This window comes from Podarcis liolepis (assembly GCF_965112155.1).
Source record: "Podarcis liolepis genome assembly, chromosome: 5".
NCBI lineage: Eukaryota > Metazoa > Chordata > Lepidosauria > Squamata > Lacertidae > Podarcis > Podarcis liolepis.
In genome coordinates, this window is record NC_139556.1 from 37,816,269 (window position 1) to 37,843,604 (window position 27,336).

The 27,336-nt window shown below is 41.5% G+C and overlaps 1 protein-coding gene across 3 annotated transcripts; it reads right to left on the reverse strand.

The window, feature by feature from the left end:
• Positions 1 to 27,333, reverse strand: ATAD1 (ATPase family AAA domain containing 1). 3 transcript variants are annotated; one of them, XM_083503200.1, is made up of 10 exons: positions 27,115 to 27,333; positions 15,538 to 15,713; positions 13,636 to 13,734; positions 12,946 to 13,066; positions 9,486 to 9,686; positions 8,208 to 8,314; positions 6,391 to 6,480; positions 5,863 to 5,913; positions 5,414 to 5,547; positions 1 to 4,475 (listed from the first exon to the last, which is right to left on the reverse strand). In XM_083503200.1, the coding sequence occupies exons 1-10, from the start codon at positions 27,125 to 27,127 to the stop codon at positions 4,355 to 4,357; spliced, it is 1,113 nt and encodes a 370-aa protein (XP_083359326.1). In that variant the 5' UTR covers positions 27,128 to 27,333; the 3' UTR covers positions 1 to 4,354. The 3 variants fall into 3 exon arrangements, with proteins under 3 accessions (XP_083359326.1, XP_083359327.1, XP_083359328.1); XM_083503201.1 differs by lacking the exon at positions 27,115 to 27,333 and adding an exon at positions 23,835 to 24,030; XM_083503202.1 differs by lacking the exon at positions 27,115 to 27,333 and adding an exon at positions 23,543 to 23,806.
• Between the last annotated feature and the right edge of the window lie 3 nt (positions 27,334 to 27,336).

Here is a 27,336-nt window from a genome sequence, read left to right on the forward strand (position 1 = left end):
TGGACTTCGAAAGGAGGCCAGATAAGAGTTTTATTTCTTTTCCCCTCATTTACATTTCACCATTAATACGTGTACTTTTGCTTGATCCTAAAAACCATGTGGAAAATGTTTTTGCTGCAGCAGCACACAGAAAAAAAGCACAGTTGCAAATGTTTTGCTACAATCATCATCAAGCTTATTGCTTCGTCATCCATTTAAGCAGCGCCAAGGCCAGTCTCATTTGTCACAACATATTTTTTTTGGATTTGGGGGTTGGGACTGTACAGATAACAATTCTTGGTTAACGGTAGTAGCTGTATTGTTTTCTCCTGAGACCCGAGGAACTCTGCTTTGCATTCAGGTAGGAGCAGGTGTGCCTTAGAGACAAAGCACTTTGTTCGTTGCTTATATGTTAAGTACCGTATTTTTCTGTGTATAAGACTAGGTCCCCCCCCCCCCCAATGTCAAAAAATAAGGGGCGTCTTATACAGGGATGTATTCCCCCATTTTCTTGAATCTTATACATGAGGGTGTCTTATAGACGGGAAAATATGGTAACTCACCGAAGCAAAGCTTCCTCAAGCAAATGGGAGAAAATAGTGAAAAGACAGACAACTTTTCAGCTTTCAAAACGAGGAAGGTTAAGCAATGGCCACCCACAAAACTACTGTTCGCAGGTCCACTTTAGACATCTTTGTGTGTTGGAGAAACAAGTATAGACTCCTTCCCTCCTCCTCCACACACACACTCACACACAGCAGGAGCTCCATGTACAGCTACATGGTACATGACATGTACACCTGACCTTTTCTCTGTCTCTTTTCCAAGAGGTGCACACAATGAACCCCAACCTCACGTGTTAAGTGCATGGTACAGGGGAAAGGTGCTCAAACGTTCTTTCACTGTGCAAAAAAAAAAAAAAAAAAAAGGTTGCTGAATCAATCTACAGTGTTCCAAGAAGTAGGGTAAGCCATGAAGCAGCATAACTTGACAATTCCACCACCGCCAACAACAACAACAAGCAAAAATCCAAAGTGGGCTGAAAAGCTCCACAAAGATTTCTCCAGAATAAGTGACGGGATACTGCTTAAGACTGAGCCTTGAAAAACGTGGAGCAAACGAGCTGAGCATTAAGTTGAAATTAATGTAAGGAAGAGATAGCTTGGTTGCAGTGAAGGCAGTTGTTTCAGCAAAAAGGCAAAAAAACATTGTTAGGGTTTACTGGGGTATTTGAGGGAACAATTTAAAAAAAAGCAATGTTATCACAGTAAAGACTTCAATCCAGAAAAAATGTGATTAGCCTGATTTTTAACTGAGAGAGAGAAGTGCCCAAAACTCAGGCAGACACCTGCTGGACTGAGGCATCTCTCCTTTTTGAGGAAGTAACCAGAAACTTTAACCTGATCCTATGCAGTGAGAGAGGGTGGGGAAGGATGCTGCGAATAACAACTTAGTATAGCAACTTCAGAATCTACATGTATAGTGAAGAATTAAGTCACTGGCTGGAAAGCTAGAGACATACCAGCAGACAAGAGATAAACGTGCGGAACATGCAGTGACAAAGCAGGTAGAAATATAAGTATAAAAGAATTATTTGCAAGGATAAATGCCCGAAGAATTGTTCTGGGAATTATTATGGCAGAATGGTCCAATTTATGTTGCATTAGTAATTTAAAATCTCCGTATGGTTTACTGCCCTCAACCAGTCTAAATCATGCCCAGCAAAGAAGCACTATGGGAGAAGGGGGGGAGGGGCACAGGACACAAACACTTTGAAATTTCCAAATAATGTATCACATATAGTGATATAGCTAGGTTTCTTGTTTCAAAGGCTCTATTGTTTGAAATCACAGGAATACTGAGCAGGATCCAAAGAGACTTGTATGCACACTTAGTATTTCTGTGCATGCAGAGTGACGCTGCTGAGTTCCTTGAGCTGCTACTACCTTTGGAGCCTAGCAATTGCAAAAGAAATTTGACTTTCGTCCAAGAAAATTGGCAATTGTAAATAACTGGAAAAGGGATTCAATAAAGCCTTTCACTTTGTTGTGGGGGGGGGGTAACCTTCCTGTTGAATGGCACACCTTCTATTATTTGCGGTTGCGGCTGCTTTGCACCTGAGTTAACAAAAGTGTAAATTAACATATTAGGTAGAATGCAAGCAGGAACAATACACTGACAACTTCTTATTTTTGCAGGAAATGGTCATAATTCTTTTTTTTTTAAGGCACAAATTTTCTGATATGAACTCATTATTTGGAGGTTTAGCTCAATTTGTGTGACCTTTTTATTCACAAGCAATAGGAAATGGTAGAAAGAAACAGCACGCCTATGAGGTGCTCAGATAATTATACTGATTTTGAATTCTGTGCTTTTAATGAAATTCAGAAAAATTAAATGAAGGGCATGAACAGAAAAATGCTATTCACTCTCTCAAAATATAGACACTCATGATTATCAAAAGGAACTGACAGGTGACAGACTGTACAAAGCAGTACTTTTGTCATAATTCTACCTATGCACTCCAGTGTCCAAGGATTCAGTTTTGCAAAAGCAGCTCACATAAACCGCTCTTAAAAGGATTCAGTAACACAGATATATCGGTAGACACCAGCTGCAAGAACAAGTAACAACATTTCAGACAAAAAATGGCTGAAATCCAGAGGAGCACATAAATAAGCATCAGGATTTTCCTCTAGAAGTTGTTCCACAAAATCGTCCCCAATAACCATTTTGGGACTGGATGAAAGAGGTTTTGAAAGGCAAACAGAGTAAAAGAAATCACATACTGCAGCAATATTTCCCCTTAAAGAAGGAAATGCTTCATGCGAAACCTCAAACACCTATTCAATCTAACCCAAATAGTAAAACGGATCTGGGGATTTTCTTACAGGCTCCTTCTGGGAAGAAAACTGAGAAAAAGTGATGTAAACACAGGTTATAAACCCACACCCACAAGCCCCTCTGGATCTTGACCTGAAACCTGCACTGCACTTGGTTTTATTTAGCCGCAAACCATTTGCTAACTTCCTTCCTTGAAAGAAAATGCAAGCCTATGAGCTGAGATGCAGGAACATTCTGCATTTTATATAAACGTGTTGTGCCCAAAATAGCACCTGCAAGAATAACCATAATCAAGTTATAAAATGAGTTGAGGGAAGTCTAGAATTAATCATTCCCTTCATCAGTTTTTTTACGCATCTTTTTCAACACTCATTTCAATTACTAAAAAAAAAAAAAGCTTATGAAGGCTGTGACAGTTTTGGGTAACTGGCTACTTTGATTAGTGTGGATTCATATGACCATTGAACAGCTTTAATGGTGAAAATTTTTTTACTCTTAATGCTGAAATGCCACCTCACCATTACTGAAGAATATCTGAATGTTATGTCATTCCCTCTATCCACCAGAAGACCTGTGGAGAGCTTCTCAATTGAGCAAAGGTAGGGGAGAAATGAAGCAAATGTTTAAGATCATTGTACTTAATGTTATAATGTTGTGACCACTTGTAGATACCAGCAAGTGAGACAATATAGTCTTACAGTGATAAAGGAACTTCAGCAATAGGAGCCCTCTAGGTCTTTGAAGTTCAGAAATAGAAAAATAAATTTTGGTAATATGCAGTTACTGATGTTCTGTAATGGTTATCATGTGACCATATAAAAAAAGTTATTAAAAAAAATGGATTCATATAAAATCAAAAGGTTCACGAGGCATTATGTGTTTTTTCTACCTAAACTGATTGGCACCAGTGGATACCATAAGTTAAATGGAAGAAGTCAAATTTATCTGCGTTCCAGAAATTTATTTTCCTGAAGCAGGTTTTCTTCCTTCATATTAAGGTACTACACACAAAAACAGATGTTTACTGAAATATTTTAATCCCCTGACTTGGTTTGATCCTGAAAATGAGTTGTTGTTTTTTTAAGGGAAAAGAGGGAAAAGAAAAAAAGAGAGAGAAGGCTTTTCATATTCAAGTTATCTACACATTATGTCTATATATAAAAACTGTGTGGATATATATATATACATATCATACACACACTCATACATATATGTACATGAACTGAGTTTGCTCCTCCCCAAAGAAACAATGTGCCATACTTGAACCAACCAACAGGCTTTTAAGGCTGAAACCATGAAGCAAGACATTGTTTTCGAGCTAGACTACATTCTCCCATGTCATGATCTGTTACAGAGGCCATATCCAATTTTGCAATATTATCAGATTTCAATAACTTAAGATATCTGCATATAAAAAAAAACAATTCTGTCAACACTTATTAAAAGGATATTTCTGCTTCCAATTCATTTCCACTATCTAAATGACAAAAAACAGTCACCAAATGAGACCGTGTGAGGGCATTCCTTAGCCTTAATCTAAACTAACGTGCATTAGAACACTCTGATTTGTCGCATCCTTGGACTTCCTCATCTTCTCAATTGCCCGGTTCAGATCCCTCTGCTGCACGGGTCGAATTTCATCTTCTTCATTACTAAAAAAACCCAAAAAAGCGTAAAGAGGATTTAAATGCTGTGCAACACAAGTATGGTAGTTTAATCCTCAGTAAGGAAACACACAAAGAACACGGTACATATAAAAGGTGAGTGCTTTGAATGACTCTCACTTGCTGTTCTTTGAACTTCTCTGTAAAGTCCAATGTGGAATTAGTGAATATTCTGCTGCCCAAAGGCAGAGAGATGTGCACACTGTTCCTGCCTCAGATGCACACAGATCCCACCAGGGAAAGTGAAGGGATAGGAAGGATGTCATTCCCACTTTTGTTGTACTCTGTGTAAGGTAAAGGGACCCCTGACCATTAGGTCCAGTCGTGACTGACTCTGGGGTTGCGGCGCTCATCTCGCTTTATTGGCTGAGGGAGCCAGCGTACGGCTTCCGGGCCATGTGGCCAGCATGACTAAGCTGCTTCTGGCGAACCAGAGTAGCGCACGGAAACACCGTTTACCTTCCCGCTGGAGTGGTACCTATTTATCTACTTGCACTTTGACGTGCTTTCGAACTGCTAGGTTGGCAGGAGCAGGGACCGAGCAACGGGAGCTCACCCCGTCGCAGGGATTTGAGCTCACCCCGTCGCGCGTCCTAGGCTCTGTGGTTTAACCCACAGCGCCAGCCATGACCCTGTACTCTGTGTACATTTAACTAAATGTGAAGTTGTACTCTCCAATACAACATCCTGAGATAGCTCAGTTGGTAGAGCACGAGGCTCTTAATCTCAGGATCATGGGTTCAAGCCCCAAGCTGGGCGAAAGATTCCTGCATTGCAGGGGGTTGGCCTAGATGACCCTTGGTACCCCCCCTTCCCACTCTACAATGCTATGAGTCTATGCTTTCTGTTTTTTAAAAAACCCTTTAAAGATAAGACACCGGGTTAGAGATCATATTAAAAATCTCTGCAGTTTCAATAAAAGTTACCTGTCTTCATATGTTGAATTAACATATTCCCTGACGCAGAGCAGCGCGGCATCACGGCACATTTCCTTCAAGTCGCTTCCTGAGAACCCGTCTGTTTCCTTAGCAACTTCAAGGAGATCGACACGCCTGTCCACCTACCAGCAAACAAGCAGCAGCCTATGAATGCCTTGAAAATATTTTAACAAGTTCTAACAGCGGTTCAGATTGAAGGAGGATTAAGAAACGTTATCTGTTCCAACATGGACTTTAGCAAACAGCAGCAACAACAAAAGGCTATGGGCACAATCCACAGCGAAAGCTGTGCCCTTTCAGCTTAACTGGCATCCATTAGAGAAAATTAAGCACCATGACTGGGATGCAATAGCTGGCTGAAGCCATTACAGATTCTACAGCCCTTCCAATAATGCAAACCATTCCAAGTTCTGCTGCATAAGAAACAACCGACTTACATTCTCATTCTTCAAAATCAGCTTCAAGATTGCCTCTCTCTGCTTCAGTGCCTTGAAATTGAGAACAAAACATTTGTTACAAAGAACAAGGTGGCAGCATTCTCACTGATTTTGGATAAACGGAAATCAATGTGCTGTAATGGCACGGCATCACGTTTGTGCAATTCCCATTCGTGTCACTGGGCCTACAGAAGGACAGCAGAGTGGTAATGTATTCACAATCTTCAAAAGTAAGTGAAGACTACCCCTTGAAGCAATAGGCTTTTACTCTCCCCCCATTAGCAGCGCCCAAAGTTCCCTTCCCTCTTCAAGGAAGAACTAGGACTGGCTGGGACAATAAACACCAGGGAAAGGAACTTTAAACTTTTTTTAACTACTCAATTGTATTACGTTTTTATCAGTATATTGTATACTGTCTTAGGGATCCTTTGGGTAGAAAAGTAGCTATAAATAATAAATAGTAATGGTCAACAGATAGCTGAGGAGTCAGGCCATACAATTCACGGCTGTGAATCTTCTATGACTTACAGGTTGATTGACATGAAATCGTGTGGGCATTCTTCTCATAATAGCTGAGTCAAGATCCTGAGGGCGATTGGTAGCTCCCATCACTATCACCTAAAGGAAGTCAAAAAACGAAGGAAGAGCAGAAAGGTTTTTTGTTGCAAGATGAATCAGAAGTCAATACAGGCCAGACAAGCTCAGGGAACATATAGCTCCCACGAGTATTTAAAACCAAAAGTGATTAGTGCCCAGGATTTGGGTGAAAAGTAGAGATACACTTCCTGTTTCGAAAGACAAAAAAAGTTCACCACAGCTGAAGATGCAAATTTTGGCTTGACAATCGAGATTCTGAAAGGTTTGGCTCAGCTCAATGTACTTTATGAAGCAGTATGTTCCATAATATATTCCACAATTCTCCTCAAGTACTAAAGTGCTTTGGTGTAATTGGTTTAAAAAGCTCTACTGCCCAATATGAAGCAAAATAGGTCAGTCTCAAAAACCTGAGGAAACAGGCTGATTAAAGATGCCATCAATAAATTGCTGGGGAATAGTCTTAGAAGCCTTCCACCCCAAAAGTTATCTGTTAGTAACAAAACTGGTACCTGGAGTCAATTGTCACATTTTCAAAGTTGCATGTGGTTTCAGAGATATAAAATAGTATCAGATCAAATGGGGGAAAGTTCTGATGTTCACCATCTACAACTGATGCAAAGTAATATTTAACGATTCTAGGTTATGTGTCTCCCAGCAACCATTTCCCAAACTAAATGAACTTGACCAAGCATAAATAGTGAGACTTTTTGTGGAGTGGGGGTTTCTTTTTAATTCATTTAGTTCGACATTCATCCTCAAATACTGCTTTCTCAGTCTTGTACCCTTGCCCTGCAAATGCCACTGGCTTAGATCTGTTCCAAGCATCATCACTTTTTGTACAACACCCACAATGAGACAAACACACATTTGTGCCACAGACAACCCTATACAGAGAAAAATGCAATGTGTAAAGGAGCCCTGCTTCGAAATATTGCTGTATTTCCTCTGAGAGGGAGAGAAAGAGAGAGAGAGAGAGAGACTGCCCTCTAGAGTTGAAAAGACAAACCATGCCAAAAGAATTCCCCTTTATGCAGAGGAGAAAGTGAGGTACTGGCCTGCCAACAGGACAACACTAGTCATTAGTAGTGGGAGCCAAAGATATCACCAGAGCCTCTGAGCATATGAGATCTCATTGAAATTTTGGAGGCTTCCTATTGTAAGCCTATACTGGACAGAGAGGCTTTATCTGTAACTTGCACGCCAATTTCCCTCCTGCAAAGTTGACTTGAGGCCTTCTCCCTCTCTGATCTCTGTGGCGGCAACCACAAAATTCTGTGGTTATGAGATCACCACCTCAAGTTTCTTAATCTGAGATGCTTCAGAGATACAGATCTCAACTGCCAGAGTCATCTACTCTTTTCCTGAATAAGGCAAGGCTTCCTTACGCACACAATCAAGCCAAGTAAGAGTGAATCCAATTAAATACCCAATATGACAATCATCTCAGGAAAGATCGGTGGCCGTCTACAGAACACTGAAGCCAAAGTCCCAGGAGCCTGCCTTGAGAGGGGCATTCCTGTCCAACCTTTTAAAACCTCCACATGGGAAAGTGAACCTTGGTGTTAATTCCTTGATCTCAAGGAAAAGAGAGCTCAAAGAACGGCAAAAGGGTAAAATAAAATACTAGTTTAGCTGCAGTTAGCAGAAACGGATGAATGTTGCATTTCCTTGCTCTTTAGCATTTAAATTGTCCTGGCCTTTTTATGCATATAAATTTCTGCCCTTTTCTCTTAAAAATTATTACTTACTTGGCAGTTATAGTCGGTGTCCAGGCCATCCCAGAGACTCATGAACTGGGCTTTCATCATAGCTGTGGCTTCATGATCGGAACTTGAACGACTTCGTAGAAAGGAATCTGAATTTTAAGAGAGCGTTTGAATTAAAGCTATTTTATCTTATTACCCTATTGTATTGAACATTATTGAAGAAACATGCACCAACTACATAACACTAGAAGATTCCCAGAAACCATACAACTAGTTCTATATACTTAAGGTGGGCGTCTTGGCTGGTGTTTCGCAAGCAAGAAGCCCATAGTTCCTCTCTTGCCATAGAGTAAACTACTTCTGATTGTGATATGGGAAGAATGGAGAGAAGACTGCAAGGAATGTCGAACTAAGTGGATTTTGTTCAGATCCTGCAATACAAGCTGCCTCACCTAATGCTGTTCATTTTGCTAGATGAAAAGGATTAGTCTCTCAGAGAACTGGATGTGCCATCATAAAAAAGAAGAATCTGTCATATCTACTAAGTAGCATCACCTCCAACCATTTCCCCTAAACAATACATTCATCTGCCAACACACAACTACTATTTTAAAAAGTGAATGAAAAAGTGCAAGTTCAACAAAGAATGAAGTATGCAAATGTACAGAACTGCTAAACCGATTAACACAAACTATTGTTGATTTCTTCTGGGCAAATGAATTGTATATGCTTGGTCCAGAATTCTCCCCCCTCTAGTATGCCTCCTGCCTCACTCTTGTAAGAATTAAGTGGCATACAACATATAATATTCACACCTAAGCGCAACATTAGGCAAACGTTACTTTAATTTTTCCCCACCATATTTTAACTGTTCAGCTCCTGGAATAGCCAAATTGACAATATGTAAATAATAAATTAAGAGCTAAACAATTAAAATATGCAAAAAGTTAAAGAGGTTTAATTTGTACATTACTTTTGAAATTTGGAGTTTCATAGTGAATGTAAATGAAGGTTGAAGTGGGTGAGATAACTCTGTTACATCATCAATATCTACATCCAAATGAAAGCATTTTTCATTTCTTCCTGTAGTAAACACCAGATATTGAGTACACATATATTGGGCATTAGCAATATAGATCTTTGGCTACAACCAAGTTAAACTTGTGCTATCAAGCATTTCCTTATTTTCAGAGTGACTGCCTTCTTAACATTGATATTTTGCCAAATAAGGCATGCATACTTGATGAGATTCATTTCATTTTTAAAACTTCAATGCAATTATATTTTCCTATGACTACATACAGAAAGTACGTATTTTACCTATTTCATCAATAAAGATGATGGAAGGTTGAAGCTTCATAGCAAGAGAAAAAACAGCTGCAGCCAGCTTCTGAGACTCCCCATACCATTTGTCTGTCAGTGTTGAGGGTTGAAGATTAATAAATCGGCAACCTGCTTCCTTTGCTGTAGCTTTGGCAATCAAGGTTTTACCACAGCCTGGAGGGCCGTAGAGAAGTACTCCTAAAAAGCAACACATTGTTAACATTTTATTGCCGCTTCGTTTGACAGACACAGCATGAACACCAACGGAGTCACATTTGCTATTAATAAGATTGCTCCTAAGTGCCTTTGGATACTCAAGATTTGCACCGCCATTCATATATGGCTCCCATACCCAATGAATCCTGAACATGTTACTTTGTTCAGGCTACAATCTTTCTGTTAAAAACAAAAGTGATCTCAATGGAAGAGAAAGGGAGCATCAGAGGCATAAACTGTCACTAAGATCTGTTCAGCTGAAAGTTAAAGAGTACTGGTTCCATACAGCTTAGCATTGAAAGGTGTATTTGGAAATAAATTCCACCGAGTTTACCGGAAGTTGCTCTCATGTAAATACACACAGCCTTGTGCCTTAGTTTCACCAATATTCATAGGAAATGGTCGTAACGTTTCAATCTGCATTCTTCTGTTCACATAGAGTAATAGAGGATCCTGCAACTCCCCAGATATTGCTACACTGGAACTCTCATCAGCCCAAGCCAGCATGGGGTGATGGGAAATGTAGTCTAGCAACACCTGGAGAAATACCGGTTCTGCAACTCTCGACATAAAGGGTTCTTGCTTTTTGTTAAGGAAACATCTTTTAAACCTTTTGATTACTACTAATTGAATATTTGAAATCTTAGCCCCTGCCTCTCCGGAAGAACAAGATGGCAAGGGGCAGGACAATCACTCCACCGGCCAGTGAAAGAGCGGCTGCTCTACTGCTTGCTTTCCTCTTCTCTTCCCCTTCTTTTTCCTTCTGTATGTCTATTGGATTACTAGATCCAATGTACAATCAGTACAATGTATATGTACAATCAGTGCGTTAATCATAATAACGGCTTGGTAATCATGGCTCATGCCAAAGCTATTATCCAGATTCCTGGTTCGGAAGAAAGAAAATTGAGAATGGTATGGCTGCAATATATTCTGAACAAAAAGCTAAACTGATTGTAAACAATGTTGTGACTGAGGAACTTAAGATAGAAAAAGGAACACGACAGGGGTGCCCGATTTCCCCATTACTTTTTATTTCAGTTCTGGAGGTGTTGCTGAACATGATAAGAAATGACCAGCAGGTCAAAGGTGTGCAGGTCGGAGCTAAACATTATAAGTTAAGAGCGTTTGCAGATGACCTAGTATTGACTTTGCAAGAGCCAAACACTAGTACGAAAAAGGTTTTAGAAATAATACAACAGTTTGGCCAGGTAGCTGGATTTAAGTTGAACAAGCAAAAAACCAAAGTTTTAGGGAAAAACTTAACAGATATGGAAAAGGAGAAATTTCAAGAGGAAACAGGTTTGACTGTGGTAAAGAAGGTGAAATATCTAGGGGTTTACTTAACATCTAAGAATGTGAATTTGTATAAGGACAACTATGAAAAATGTTGGTCAGAAATTAAAAAAGATCTAGAAATATGGTCAAATTTGAAATTGTCAATGTTAGGCCGAATTGCAGTAATCAAAATGAATGTATTGCCTAGAATGTTATTTTTGTTTCAGACCTTGCAGATTCTTGACAAGATGGAATGTTTTAAGAGGTGGCACAAAGACATTTCGAAATTTGTCTGGCAGGGCAAAAAGCCCCGAATTAAATTTAAGATATTGACAGATGCTAAAGAAAGAGGGGGTTTTGCCCTGCCGGACCTAAAATTGTACTATGAGGCAGCAGCTTTTTGCTGGCTGAAAGAATGGATGCTCCTCGAGAACACGGACATCTTGGATCTGGAAGGTTTTAATAATGCTTTTGGTTGGCATGCATATCTTTGGTATGATAAAGTTAACAGTGCCTTTAAAAATCACATTGTTAGAAAAGCATTGTTTAATGTTTGGATAAGATATAAAGATCTATTGGAAAACAAAACCCCTAGATGGGTCTCACCAGTGGAGGCTAAAGCAGTGAAGAAACTCAATATGGAGGTCGGATGGCCGAAGTATTGGGAAATTTTAGAACAGGATGGAGATAAGTTCAAACTACAAAGTCAGGAGAAATTGAAGCACAAAGTAGAAAATTGGTTCCAATATCGTCAAATAATGGAATTTTTTAAACAGGACAGGAAAATCGGTTTCCAGGTGGAAAAATCAAAATTAGAAACCGAACTGTTAGAACCCAATACTAAGAATTTATCTAGAATGTACAACTTGCTGTTGAAATGGAACACACAGGATGAAACAGTTAAATCGGCTATGATTAAGTGGGCTCAGGATGTTGGACATAACATTATGTCAGCTGACTGGGAATGGTTATGGAACACCGGTATTAAATTTACGGCATGTAATGCCTTAAAGGAAAACATTATGAAAATGGTATACAGGTGGTACATGACCCCAGTCAAGCTGGCAAAAATCTATCATTTGCCCGATAATAAATGTTGGAAGTGTAAAGAGACTGAAGGTACCTTTTATCACCTTTGGTGGACATACCCGAAGATTAAGGCCTTCTGGGAAATGATCTATAATGAAATGAAAAAGGTACTTAAATGTACCTTTCCTAAAAAACCAGAGGCCTTTCTCTTGGGCATTGTCGGCCAATTGGTGACAAAGAAAGATAGAACTTTTTTTATGTATGCCACAACAGCAGCAAGAATACTCATCGCAAAGTATTGGAAGACACAAGATTTACCCACTGTGGAAGAATGGCAGATGAAAGTGATGGACTATATGACATTGGCCGAGATGACAGGCAGAATCCGTGACCAACGAAAAGAGACGGTGGAAGAGGAGTGGAAAAAATTTAAAAGCTACCTTAAGGACTACTATAAACTTAATGAATGCTAAAATGTTGTGGTTTCCAGAAGCAAAAGGGTACAGGGATATAAGGTTAGACTATAAAAGAGGACTAAGATGATAGAGATTGGAAAGTAACAATTGGGAGTTGCTAGTTGAATTATGGACATTGGGATGCAGAGAGGGGGGGTATGGGGAAGTCCAAGAAAAAAGGTTTATGAAAATATGTTTGAAATTATACGTGTATGTTTGTCTTTTTTAGTGTTTGTTTGTTTTTCTTAAAAATGTTGTAAAACCAATAAAAATTTTATAAAAAAAAAAAAAAAATTGTAGTTAAGAGAAGACTTCCCGATTCATTTTCTCACTTGCTCTGAAAATGGGCTCTGTGTGTGTGCTTGAAAAGGCTTGTTCATGTCTCCGTTTATTAAGATGAGATATAAGTGTCTGAATGCAGCTGAAATCTAGCATGGCCAGTTTCAAGAAAACATCCTCTATGACCTCTCCATACCTACCTTTCGGTGGCTGTAAGAGTCTGGAGTTCTGAAACAGATGTTTCTTCCTGATTGGCAAAATTACTGTGTCCTTCAGGTCTGTAATAACTTCGTCTAAACCTGCAATGTCATTCCATGTTACCTGAGGCACAAATACAATATTAAAGAGTCATCATCAAGTAAGAAAACAGTCACATTCTCAGCTAAAGAAGTTTATGGCTATCTATAATTGTGTGTATTCAGATATAGCAGATAAGAGTGGAGCCACAGTAAGATTTGTGGTATTACTTTTTTGATTATCATGTTTTAAGTCAATTTAAGATGCAATCCTAAATCATCTCATTGAATTAAGTGTGGCTTACTTCTGAGTAAACATGAATAGGATCACATTATCTGTATTGTACAGATCTGACTGCAATTATAATTAGTTTTGTGATATGCAAAGCAGATTATAGTTGGCCCTGAAGTAAAGTCTCCTGGCCCACTTCCTGTTCTGGAAAATATAGAAGATGATTTCCTGCTAGAAAATAGTCAGGCGCACTTAGAAGTTTCCCAAGTTAGGAAGACTCTTAATTTATTAGCGTGTAATCCCTGCACGAGTAACAGCAGCTGCATTTTACGAAGTTTTATCCCAAATATTACACTTTACTGTCTCCCCGAAGCACCATTTTTCTAAATGAATAGGAAAAAGTGAGAAAGAGAGATGCTTACGTGCATGCTAAGAGGGTCTACGAGATGTGCAGCAATGCTCATTTCATACTCCGTAAGCTTCACATTTTTCACGCCTATTTGCTTCATTAACTTTTCTGCCTATAAAGAGTTTATTTAAAAAATAAGTTAACATTCAGTAACATTACACTGTTCACTTTTTAAAGTTAATAATTTGGAGGTGTGTTGTTACTTGAAAACATGGACAGCCAAAGAATTGAAATTTGAAGATCTTTACACAGAACTGTCAAATTTTTCACCTGTTTGAATGTAGCGTGACTTCACCACCACCCCTTTTAGTTAAAATGTGACTCCTCTGTATTTGATAATTGTTCAACAGGTTAAGTAAACAGAACAAGGCCACTGTCTCAGGGTCTTCCTCTGTGATAAATGAAGGCAAGCCCCAATTGCATTTTACTACTGTTAGAGTAAGGCAGCAGCACAACATCCTATCAAAACATAACAGATTGGGGCAGGAGGGGGGGAAGGGGAGGAACAGCTTTGATGCAAATTTCCTTTGCCCTGTTTACAAACAATATTCGAGGGAGATGCTGTGACAAAAAACTCAGCTGACTTTCATGCAGGAATTAAGACAGCAACATACACTATTGGGGGAAATAATATTTCCTCAGCAAAAAAACCACACCTGTGGTTTCAAAAAAGGAACAATGCAACACCCACGTAAGAAGACCAACTGATGCAGGGCAGACGTAAATCAACGCTTGGGGAAGGGATATAGCACAGTGGCAGAGAAAGGGCTTTGTGTGAAGAATGTCCTGGGTTCAATCCCTGGTATCTCCAGGTAGGACTGGGAAGACTCCTGTATGAAAGGACACTGCCAGTCAGCACACAATGCTAAGATAGATGGATCAAAGGTCTGACTCCTCTTCCTATATTTCTAACTAGCCCAGGAGCCGAGGACCATTTATAGCCCTAGGGCTTCACTCACTCATGGCTAGTTGGCTGTCGGCCACATGTCCTTGGTGGGTGAAGCCACATCACACTTACAGGTGAATGTGCACACACCTCTTCCTGCTCCTCAGCTGATTTTTTATCAGTTAGATGGTGTGTGTATGCAGGTTCGTGATTTTTTTTGTGTGGATCAGAAAAAGAGGGAAGTGATTCATGGGAAAGCACATCAGGCTTCTAGCAAAGGCACTGTGTGTGTGTAAAATTGGCTTCTGCTTTTCCTTCCTTCTTCAGTCTTTAGTGATGCAAATCCAAAAAATGTAGCAAGTACTTTCCAGAAGCTTGAAGGGGGGAAGCAAATCAAATGTGCTCTTGCGTCTCAGACCATGCTGAGCAGCGGGCATAGCAAAAAGGGGCTTGACTGTCCTGGTAAAGGGGAGGGGAGCTGAATGCTTTGCCACCACTTGCTAAGGGCAAATTTGAGGAAATGCCTCATGAAAGTCAAGCTGGAAAGCAGGCAAGTGCCTTACTGCTTACCCTCTTCCTTTAAAAATCCTAGGCCGGGGATGTGACAGGTGAGAGTAGGTCCAGGCTCCAAACCTCTCAGCTGACAGGTGCTGACTTCAAGCTTTGTGAGATCTAGCAAGAACTGGAGCGTAACACTGGCAGTCACTTTAAAGCCCTGTTTGTTTGGGCTTGGATTTTCCTTTCCAGCGTGGCTTAATTCACTACAGCACATAGGAAAATTGGTCACCTAACACCAGTGACATCAGATGATTGACTAGTTCGTACTCCCCTAAAAATGGCCCACCATTGGCCAGATTCAGTTCCTCACTCCCAGTCTAAATATTAGCAGCCATTAATGACAACAATAATAACCTTATTTGGAAAACCTCCTTGAGCACTTGGCCTTCCCATTCATAAGCTTTTATGTTCCAAAATGTACATTCTGAATAATTGATATTTAGGAAGAAATATTTTATTATATGCTCTTACCTGTTTCTGAGCTTCTACTTTTTGCTTCCTTGTTGGATCAATTGCATCTACCATCCACTTAATAGTAAAATAGGTCACAGCACCAAATATTGTCAATCGGAAAATTAAACCTACAACTTCATTCCGACTCAGAGGACGAGAGAAGGCCTCTGCATGTACCATTTTGCTTGTTTCACCTACAACAAAAGAAAGAGAAAGTTCTTATAAAAGGGTGTCTTCATATTGTGTTTAACTGGCAAAGTGGCAAGACTATTGACGTGTCCAGCTCATGTGTCTTTACTCCTACTTGCTATCAATGAACTGCAGTCATCTGAAGCACTGTTCCCAACTTAAGATAAACAATATTTAAAAACAGTCTATACCACTAAAGTCGTACCTTGTTTTGCGACCAGGATCCGTTCTGGAGCCCCGGACACTAGACGAAAAGGACACACGGCAAAGAGCCGCTCTGCGCATGCGCACGGAACGGTTTGCGCTTCTGCGCATGCAGCAAACCCGGAAGTAACCCGTTCTGGTACTTCCGGCTTTGCTGCGGATGTTCAACAAAATGGACACTCGATGCGGCAGACTCAAAACGAGGTACCACTGTATGAAGCCTGCAGAATGTCCTCAGTCTTAGACGCACCAAGCAAGAATTACAGCTGCTAAGTTCTGGATACTAGAGGGAATTGCAAACTGCAAACATCACCTGAATTCATAGGCCTTGCACTGTGAAAATGCTGCTTTCTACTACTGCCTTTACAAATAGAGGTGGCAACTAATTTGCATGAGGATTCCATTCCTGGCCCCTGCATGTCTTGGCCGAGCGTGCATAAGCCTGCTACGCCCCTTGTTCTACTCTTTTCTGGGTCCAAAAGGACTCGTGCATCAGTGGTTGTGTATCAGGAGCCAGATCTGATACATGGCCCCAGAACTACATAATTTTGGGGACCTGTGGGCATTGCCCTTAGAATGGATCCTCCAGATAAAACATGAGAATGCATTACCTTCATATATGATATTGATACAAAAATGTACTACACCACTGATGGGACAGAAGCAGTACAAAAAAGTCATACAACGTGGATGGAGTTCCAACCAAATCTCACATACATGGAAGGAGCTGAAGACCAAGAAAAACAAAGGAGGCACCTATTAAGAGCCATTGTTCTCACTTTCCACTCTGCTTCCATACAGCTTATGCTCCAACTAATGATTGCAATTAAAACACATCAAATTCAATGGCTTCAAGCCATAGGCCAACCTAGAGACTACTGCAACAGAAGAGGATAAGTGGAGAGAGGCACACGGCAATCAACTTGGTATTTGGGTCAAATTGATTATTTGCCCTGTGGATATATTATGCCTGCATTTCTTACAAGCACTTATTGATCAGAATTATTCATCTATTGTCACTTTACTTCATACCCTGCTCTATGGTCCCCCTTCCCTCCCTGCAAGCAACAAGACTGATAATTTTGCATTCTGAACTAATGCAAAGCAATTCCATACAGAGACTGAACCCTGATGCCCAAACATATTTCCTAATCTTAATTCAAACTGAGATTTTGTGTCAACTAAACACAACCTTTTTATCTTTTTCTCATAACATGCGTCATTTCCCCCCCTTTCAACAGTGCTTAATTTACTATAAGCAGAACTTCTGGTACTAAAAATAGCTTTTTCAGTGGAAAATGTCCCCCCCCTGAAGAGCACCAAAGCCCACAACAAGGATATTTGAGAAGACAGAAGGAAAATTACATTATCTCAGTGTTTCGTCTTACATTCAAAACAACTGAGTTAACTTAGCTCTAAATGTTTGTCCATAACATAATGGGAATGTCAACAAACAGCTAACTGCCTCTCCTAGCTCTTCAGTGAAAAGGAGAATATGTAGTTTCATTAAAGTTGAGCCAATTACATCACTCAATATTATATATTGACTTAAAGAGTTACATTTAAGTTTGCCACTCTTAAGTCTTCTCTTTTCTTAAATAGGAACATTTACATAGAAGCAAATACAAATCAAATGTAAGGCCAGTAGACTACAAGAGGTACTATTTATCTGCCAGGTAGTGGTCAAGTATCCATAGCTAGTATGCCACATACAGCCAAAAGCTGAAGGCCTCAAGCCATATACAGGATATTATTAATAAGTTGTGGCCTGTCAGGTGCATTGTAGTCACAATTCTTGTTGCTTGCTCAGAGTCGCAAAAATTGGATTCATCAAGAATGTGACAGACCTCACATATCACCAGCGTCCTATGCTGCCAGGCTACTTAGCTAAGATGTGCCAAGTGCATAGGCATTGTATGACATTCTCTACCTGCTTTCTGAGTTTCTTTAAAAAGCTGAATTAAAAGAACCAGGACCACAGTACTATTAACCTGCGTTGTGATAGCTCCAACTTCAGTGAGAAGCATTAATATGATGAACAGCACGTTACAACATTTGTAGCACAATTCTAACCATATTTACTCAGAAGTCCCGCTGAATTCCATGGGACTTATTCCAGGTAAATGGGAGTTAGGACTGCAGCCTTGGACAACTATTTGGAAACTCAGAGAAGCAAGGCAGGGAGTGCTATTTGTAAAAATATATATATATATATATATATATATATATATATATATATATATATATATGCTTTCGTAGATTTTCACGGGTACAGGAATGCAGGTTTTGGTGTCTTCGGGTGTCTTCCCGTGTAAGAGTTGGGGTGTCTAGGCGATGTTTCGACGAGGTCTCACTTGTCATCTTCAGGCTGGTGCTTTCGGCTTCTTGTTACTGGAACAGAGCAGGATCTCAGTGTTTGAGTTCCTATAAATACTGTTGAGGGGGTGTGGTGTATAGCCTCCAACGTTCTGGGCAGAGAGGAAGTTCCCAGGTTAGTGTGCCTTTTCTTCTTTTGTTCCTTAATTACTTGAGGGATATCTTGAGTGATTTCTTGAGTGATATTCTGAGTACCACTTAGGAGGGTCATTAAGTGTGGATTAGTTGCTAAAGCTTTCGTGTCTTGACCTCTTGAGCTTGTGAAGAGTTTTTCTGAGAAGATGGCTGTACTGCACTTAGTTGTGCTCTGGCTTGGCTTCGTGTATAGGGGCGAGCTGTGGTTTTGTGCCCTGTGCCAGCCAGATCTGTGTAGGGATTGCAGGGGGGTGCAGCATCCGGAGGTGCCACTATGGTTTGGCTACTGGATGGTGACTGTAATTTATCTGTGGAGAGGGTCTGGGTTTGGGTCTGGTGTGGTTGATTGGTGATGGCGTTCTGTGTGCCTCTGGTTCTGGTGTCGGTTTTTGTGGGGAGGGCTAATTTCCAGATGTCTGGCAGGCGGGACGTGTCGTCACGCTTGTTCATGTTGTGAGGGTGTTTCTCTATCTCGATGGCTTCCATGATTATTCTCTTGTGGTGATGTTCCATGTTAAAGAGCAATTTGGAATCTGCAAAATTAATTTCGTGTCCTGTTTCTTTCATGTGTTGGAAAAGAGAGGAAGTTTTTTCTTCTTTTTTGACGGCATTCTTGTGTTCTGCGATACGTGCATTTATTCGTCTGTTTGTTTGTCCAATGTACGTGGCTGGGCAGACTTTGCAGGGTATTTCATAGACCCCTTGGTTTTCCAACTGGATTTTATCTTTGGGGTTTCTGAGGATATTGGCTATTTTTTGGTTGGTGCAAAAGGCTGTTTTGATATTGTGTTTATGGAGGATTTTGCTAATTTTATCTGTAGTGCCCTTGATATAAGGAAGGAGGGCCATGCCATTGTTTTCTTCTGTGTCTTGGTTTTTGGGGGGTGTTTCTTTTTGGATTAGCTTCGTAACCCTGTTTTGCTGGTATCCATTGGCGATTAACACATTTGAGAGATTCTGTAACTCAGTTGTCAAGTGGTCTTTGTCAGCCAGGCGTTTGGTTCTGGAGATGAGAGTCTTGGCTACGGAGTTTATTTGTGCAGGGTGGTGGTGTGATTGTGCATGTAAGTAGCGGTTGGTGTGTGTGTTTTTCCGGTAGATAGTGTGTCCTAGGGAGCCATCAGGTTTTTTGTAGATTAGGACGTCAAGGAAGGGAAGTTGGTTGTTGGCTTCTATTTCCATAGTGAATTGTATTTTGGGGTGTAGGCTGTTGAGATGTGTGAGGAAGCTATCTAGTTTTTCTTTCCCGTGTGGCCAAATTACAAAGGTGTCGTCAACATATCTGAGCCAAAGTTTGGGTTTGTGTTCTGACTTGTCTAAAGCATTGGTTTCAAAGTGTTCCATGTACAAATTTGCGATGACCGGTGAGAGGGGTGATCCCATAGGTGCTCCTTCTATCTGTTTGTATCTTTGTCCATTGTGGATGAAGTACGTGTTGGTTAGGCAGTGGTTGGTCAGGTCCAGGATGTATTCGGGGGGATTGTATTTGTTTTGAATGGCTGTCAAGGCTTCATTAATGGGCACTTGTGTGAAGAGAGATACAACATCGAAGCTCACAAGTAGGTCATCGGGATGTAGGTTTTGCTTCTTTATTGTTTCTATGAACTGGAAGGAGTTAGTAACGTGTGAAGCGATGGATTCTGCATAGGGCTGAAGTTGCTTAGCGAGAAATTTAGCGAGATTTTGTAGAGGTGAGCCTATGGAGCTGACTATTGGTCTGAGTGGTGTTCCTTCTTTGTGTATCTTGGGGAGACCGTAGAGTTTGGGGCATCTGGATGATTTTTCTCTGGGGATGATTCTTAGCTGGATTTCTTCACTGATAGGAGAGGCTTTTATTTTGGATTTGGTGGTTTTTTCCAGATAGGTGGTGGGATCTGTTTTTATAGGTTGGTAGGTAGGGTCTTGGAGTAGATTTGATAGTTTTGCTTGGTAGTCCGATGTGTTCATCACAACAGTGGCATTACCTTTGTCTGCTGGGAGAATGATTATGTTGTTGTCTTTCCTCAGGTTGGTGAGTGCTTTCTGTTCTTCTTTGTGTAAATTGCTTCTGGGTGGTTTGCTGGAGCAGAGGATGTTGGTGACTTCAAGTCTGATTTTATTGGCTTCATCTGTGTTGATTTTGGTTAGGCTAGCTTCGACTCCGCATATGATGTTTTCCGTGGGGATGCGTCTCGGGGCGACTGCAAAGTTGAAACCTTTGGAGAGTACTTTGGTTTCAGTTGAGGTGAGGATCCTGTCTGATATGTTATGTACTGTTTGTTTCATGGGTTGTTGTGGAGGGTGGCTGGGCTTCTGGCGTTTCTCTAGTTTGTGGAGTTTGTTGGTGTGTCTGTCTGTCTTATGTGAGGTCTCAGTTTCAGCTCTCCAGACGGCTAGTTGTTTGCATTTGTCCCAGAGTGCAGGGTGGATTTTGTTACAGAGTTTGAGGTGAAGAGTGAGCAGATCTTTGTTGGTTTGGTTTAGTAGGTATCTTTTCTTATGTATTTCGTTTCTGATTAGGGATAGTTCAGTTCGTTTCAGGATCCTTTCGGTGGCTGGGGTTTTAGAGTGGAATTTAAGTTGGAAGCATGTGGGAATTAAGTTGTTGTCTCGACAGTTGCGTAGGAACAAGAGATCACATAAGATGGTGGCTCTTCGGATTTCTAGTTTCTCGTAGGTTCTTGTCAGCTGGAAGGTTTCCTCCCCGTAGAGGTGAGATATTTGCTTTCGTAGATTTTCACGGGTACAGGAATGCAGGTTTTGGTGTCTTCCCGTGTAAGAGTTGGGGTGTCTAGGCGACGTTTCGACGAGGTCTCACTCGTCATCTTCAGGCTGGTGCTTTCGGCTTCTTGTTACTGGAACAGAGCAGGATCTCAGTGTTTGAGTTCCTATAAATACTGTTGAGGGGGTGTGGTGTATAGCCTCCAACGTTCTGGGCAGAGAGGAAGTTCCCAGGTTAGTGTGCCTTTTCTTAATCTGCAAAATTAATCCAAAAAGAAACACCCCCCAAAAACCAAGACACAGAAGAAAACAATGGCATGGCCCTCCTTCCTTATATCAAGGGCACTACAGATAAAATTAGCAAAATCCTCCATAAACACAATATCAAAACAGCCTTTTGCACCAACCAAAAAATAGCCAATATCCTCAGAAACCCCAAAGATAAAATCCAGTTGGAAAACCAAGGGGTCTATGAAATACCCTGCAAAGTCTGCCCAGCCACGTACATTGGACAAACAAACAGACGAATAAATGCACGTATCGCAGAACACAAGAATGCCGTCAAAAAAGAAGAAAAAACTTCCTCTCTTTTCCAACACATGAAAGAAACAGGACACGAAATTAATTTTGCAGATTCCAAATTGCTCTTTAACATGGAACATCACCACAAGAGAATAATCATGGAAGCCATCGAGATAGAGAAACACCCTCACAACATGAACAAGCGTGACGACACGTCCCGCCTGCCAGACATCTGGAAATTAGCCCTCCCCACAAAAACCGACACCAGAACCAGAGGCACACAGAACGCCATCACCAATCAACCACACCAGACCCAAACCCAGACCCTCTCCACAGATAAATTACAGACACCATCCAGTAGCCAAACCATAGTGGCACCTCCGGATGCTGCACCCCCCTGCAATCCCTACACAGATCTGGCTGGCACAGGGCACAAAACCACAGCTCGCCCCTATACACGAAGCCAAGCCAGAGCACAACTAAGTGCAGTACAGCCATCTTCTCAGAAAAACTCTTCACAAGCTCAAGAGGTCAAGACACGAAAGCTTTAGCAACTAATCCACACTTAATGACCCTCCTAAGTGGTACTCAGAATATCACTCAAGAAATCACTCAAGATATCCCTCAAGTAATTAAGGAACAAAAGAAGAAAAGGCACACTAACCTGGGAACTTCCTCTCTGCCCAGAACGTTGGAGGCTATACACCACACCCCCTCAACAGTATTTATAGGAACTCAAACACTGAGATCCTGCTCTGTTCCAGTAACAAGAAGCCGAAAGCACCAGCCTGAAGATGACGAGTGAGACCTCGTCGAAACGTCGCCTAGACACCCCAACTCTTACACGGGAAGACACCCGAAGACACCAAAACCTGCATATATATATATATATATATATATATATATATATATATATACCATTGTATCATAGAAATATCACAGTTGTTTACAACAATATAAAAATGTTAAACCATACAGTAAAATAATAAAAAAGGAAAATAATTAAAAACAAACTTCAGTAGACAGTTATGGGGGATGTACTCTTAATTGCCTGCATAGGCCTGACAGAATAGTTTTCAGCAGGCGTTTAAAAGTTGTTACAAAAGGCGCCCACTGAATTTCCATTGGCAGCATGTTCCACAGGGAGGAAGCAGCATGGCAAAGGCAAAACAACTTGAACCTGTGCCTAGAAAGCAGAGAACAAGCAGAAGTGTGAATGAGCCCTTGGTGGCTAGAAGACCTTTTACTAGCTGCAACTGGTAAACTACCACCACAGTAGTTCTTGTATTAGCTACTTCAAGCCTGGATTACTGCAATGCACTCTATACGGGACGTCCCTCGTGCTTGGACCAGAAGCTTCTATGACTGCAAAATGCTGCAGCAGGATTGCTGAAAGGAATGAGACCATGCATGCATGCATACAACACCTCTCTTCAGAAACCTGCACTGGTTGCCAATTTGGCTACCGGGCCCAGTTTAAGGTGTTGCTATCCGTATATAAATCCCCATAAAAGCTTGGACCTCATTTACCAGCAGGGACGCCTTACCCCCCCCCCCTCCAGCCTGCATGGCCAATGGTCAGGGAGGGTAGGAGTTGTAGCCCAAACTTTCTGGAGGGCACCAGGCTGGGGAAGGCTGCTTGCAAAGCAATGCATAGATGCCAAGTGCTCTGAGCGGTATTAACGACACCCGTACAGGCAGCTTTTGTGGAGGGATGCGGAGGGAGGAAATGGAGAAACCAATGCCTGGGGTGACCTTGGGTCAGCGGGAGGAGAGAGACTGACCTTAAAGCGGGGTGGGTGGGCTTTGAGCCTGGCAAGCGCACAAAAGGGAAGGCAAGGGGGGAGGACACAATATATTAATAATCATAATAATTTATTATTGATGCCCAGCCCACCTGGCTGAGTTTCCCAGAGACTCGCCTTCCCCGCCCCCCCAAGTCACCCAGGGTCTGAGGCCTCTCGAAAGAGGTTGCACAGGAAGGCGCTTTACACGGTCCAGACGAGCCCGTGAAGGAATACGAAAGCGAAAGGAGCGGCCACCGCCGCCGGGCTCCCTCGCGGTGACCTTCCCGCCCCGCTTCCTTTCCCCTTGCAGCGCCTCCTCCTCCTCCTCGGCGCCGGGACAAAGGAGGAGCAGGGCGCGGTGCCCCCAAAGGGGATTGGGCTTGCAGCACGAGGGACACTCACCCCGACCGGCCAGCCAGCCAGCCAGCGACGAGAAAGGAAGCGGCTTCCAGCGGCACCAACAGAAGCAGCAACAGCCGCCAGTGCCTCGTAGGCCTCGCCTCTTTCCCCGCCTGCGCCAGGGCCGCCTGCGAATTCCCTCCGCTTCTGCCCCGGAGCCTCGTCGCAAAGGTTCCGCTCGAGACGGAAGGGGGAAGAGCTGCCGCTGTGGCAACGGCGAACGGGAGTGGTTTCGTTACTAGGACTTCCCCTGCTCGCGCTGCGGGGTGGGGACGCGCATTCTTGAGGCAGGAAGTCAAGAGCCCAGGCTAATAATAATGATGATGATTTTATTATTGATACCCGGGGCCCATCTGACTGGGTCGCCCCCAGCCACTCTGGGCGGCTTTGCAAAGTGTGTGTGTGTGTGTGTGTAATATATAAACATTACGCGTTAAAAGGCTTCCCTATACAGGACTGTCTCTTCGGATGCAAAGGCAGCACAATCCCAAATATTGAGTCCTAAGCATCATGGGACTGGCTCCCATGCGGAGCCTCTTCCTGTCCTTGCTTACTTGTCAGGACATCGCAGCGTTCTGGAGGATTAAATGAACTGCAGTCCTGCGCGGTACTCGTTTTTGGGAGCAATTAATGGCAGCACAACTGATATGAAAGTTGGCGGGTGTTTTCCCTGTAGCAAGTTCCTGAGCGTGCATAAAAAAAATAAATCAAAAAATCATTTTCATCCCGACTTTCCTCCAAGGAGGTCGAGGCTTCCCATATGGTTCCCCCTTCTCTCCCTCGTTTCATTCTCACGATACAGTGGCTTCGTGGCTGAATTTGGGATCACACCTGGGTTGCTTCAATCCTTAGTCTTCTAACCAGACCTTGCCTGTAACCACTACATCACCACACTGGCACCGACAAGCAGAATTCAGCAGGTGAAGTTCTTACTTTCACTGTACTTCCAAGTTGTGAAAAGCGGTCTCTTTCAGGCAGCTGATGGGAATCATTGGCATTATGGTGGGGACCTGTGGCAACCCTATGTAACCCACACATATTTTCTACTCTGCCTTTTATTAACAGACAATTTGTTCTTATTATTTTTTAAAAAAACATTTTCTTTTAGAGTTTGGTCAGATTTTAAAAGTAGATTATTGGGGTGGGTTTGGTGTTCTTAGTTCATTTCTACATCCTCTAGATTTCAGTGGGATATTCTTAATAAATACAGGTCAGGTGATAAATTGAATGGAATGAGGGTATTTTAGAACGAGGCACGGGATCTGATTGCGTAGGAACTGTATGGCTATTGAGTTGAGCTCTAGTTAAATGCTAATTATCAGGAAGTATTTATATTTTTAATAGGATAAGGATGTGATCCTGTACATGCACACTACAATCTAAGGCTGCAGTTGTTTGTATGTTTTCTCAGAAGTCCTGTTGTGTCTGTGGAGATTACTCTCAGATAAGTGTACACAGGATTTCAACCTTAAATTCCTTTGGACATGTTGGAACTTACTCCTGAGTAATCATGCCTAGGATTCTACTATGAAGAGTGTTACATTATTTTATTCCTTGCCCTGAGAAAAAAACCCCAATTTGGTGAGGTTAGCTAATGTTACAAATCCCCACCCAAATTAAGGAACTGAGGTTGAAAGTGACTTATCTAAATGAGTCATTGTCTGAAATGAGATTAGGTCAAAATTTCCCAGGAGCAATACCAACACTTTACCAACTGGTCTCTAAAAGGAAGTAATTCATTCCTTTTAAGCTTTCGTGGTCTCTCACCCTGACAGTGTACATGATACAAAGATGTCACCCAGGGTGAGTGCTATGTGATTCCAGAAATCCCTATTTTACAGTTGGTTTGCTTTCAAAATATCACAGTTCCAGCAAACATGTTGGATGACCTTAATTACACAGTATATTGCACAGGCACGACGTTCCAAAATGGAATTGTATTTTTAACAGTGTGGGGCCCAATAATGAATGAAATTATAAGGACTAATGACATGGATTGGGTTTCGTGAACGTTTCCCACCATTTCTCCATAATCATGAGAGAAAAATAGATTTTCTACAAGAGGTCCACACCATTTGCTGCATGTTTATATATGCAAATATATGGACATTTGTATTTGTAGTTGTTCTACTGTGAACTAGACTCTACCTGGCAATATTGTAGCCTACCTTAAATATATCTTAAGGAAAGATTACAACTACCCATCAGAATAAGATACTATAGAGAAATCTATTTTCATTGAGCTTGCCTAACTTGGTCCTGATTCTCATGGTACCCCACCACCAAAAGTGGTGTCACAAACAAATTAGATGAGGGGGGATATGTATATTGTTTTGAGTTTGGGGTAGAGAAAGTAGGCTGTATGCAAGATCCAGCAAGTGTTAAAATATAACCCAGGCTAGCTTCCTGTGTTAAGGTGATATACTGGGTGATGGGCCATTAAAAGAAACAAAGGAAAGCTGCTCTATGTGAGACAGCAAATGGGTGGGACCCCAGCTTGTGGTTAGTTCGAAGAAGGAAGCCAGATTTTGGAGTTGAGAGTTGCAGTGATGTGACCTAGAAGTAAAGCAGCAAGCTGGAGGAAGAGTCAGAGTAATGTTTGATCTCTGTTTGAATCCAAGGCTGCAGCTATGAGAGAAACAAGTCCCTGTTGGGATGCTAATGCTGTGAACCCCTCCATTATAGGCTCCAATTGTATATATGTGTAAATAAACCATGTATTTTAAAAGACACCACAGTCTCCGCTATGCCTTTTTCCTGAAGGAAACATGAACCCTGGATAAGCCCCTGGAATCTCGCACTGTTCAGAGATTGGGGTTGGTGTACAACAATATTAAATGAATGCACTCATGGCAGTGCTTCTACAATCAAAGCGTTGTAGCCAACTAGCAGCAAAATCCGAATCATGTCTACTCAGAAGTCCTACTGAAACCAGTGGGGTTTAGGCAATCAGCGGGGTTCTGGGGGGGGGGGAGGTGCCAGTACTCACCATGAAGTTGTTACACTAAGTGCCACATTTTAAAGCAGTGCTTTTCTTCCAGAAAAAAGGTGCAGGTACTGCGTACCCTTGAGTGTGCCCAGGAAAAAATCACTGGGTTTAGGATTGCGGCCTATGTCACATGCAGAATAGTCTCATTGAAATCAGTAGCTTTGACTAACTTAATCAGTGTGTCTAATCTCACTTACCTGGTTACAACTCAGAAAGATTGAACGGCTTTGCTGCCCATATGTACGTGATACAATAAAAGGGAAAAAACAATATTTCAGATATTTCTTGCCTTACCGAAAGATTCCATGTTTTTCTAAGTGGTATAATCACTTGCTGTCTTAACAGTTGAGAAAACTAACTAGTGAATCCCCTCTTCCACCTCCCATTTTCTTGTTTTGGCTCCTCATCCCATCCTTCTTCTTTATTTGCAAATTTAGATTGTTTATGTAGTCACAGTACATTATACCTAATCTACTTCAAGACATTTACACAGTGCATTGAACAGGTTTTAAAAAA

Bases quoted from the DNA above. Each gene is read 5' to 3' on its own strand.
- ATAD1 (XM_083503200.1), bottom strand. The intron at 9,687-12,945 runs GTAGGTATGGAG...GTTGCTTTTTAG, and splicing joins ACTCTTACAGCCACCGAAAG to GAGTACTTCTCTACGGCCCT. The intron at 8,315-9,485 runs GTAAAATACGTA...CTTAAAATTCAG, and splicing joins CATCTTTATTGATGAAATAG to ATTCCTTTCTACGAAGTCGT.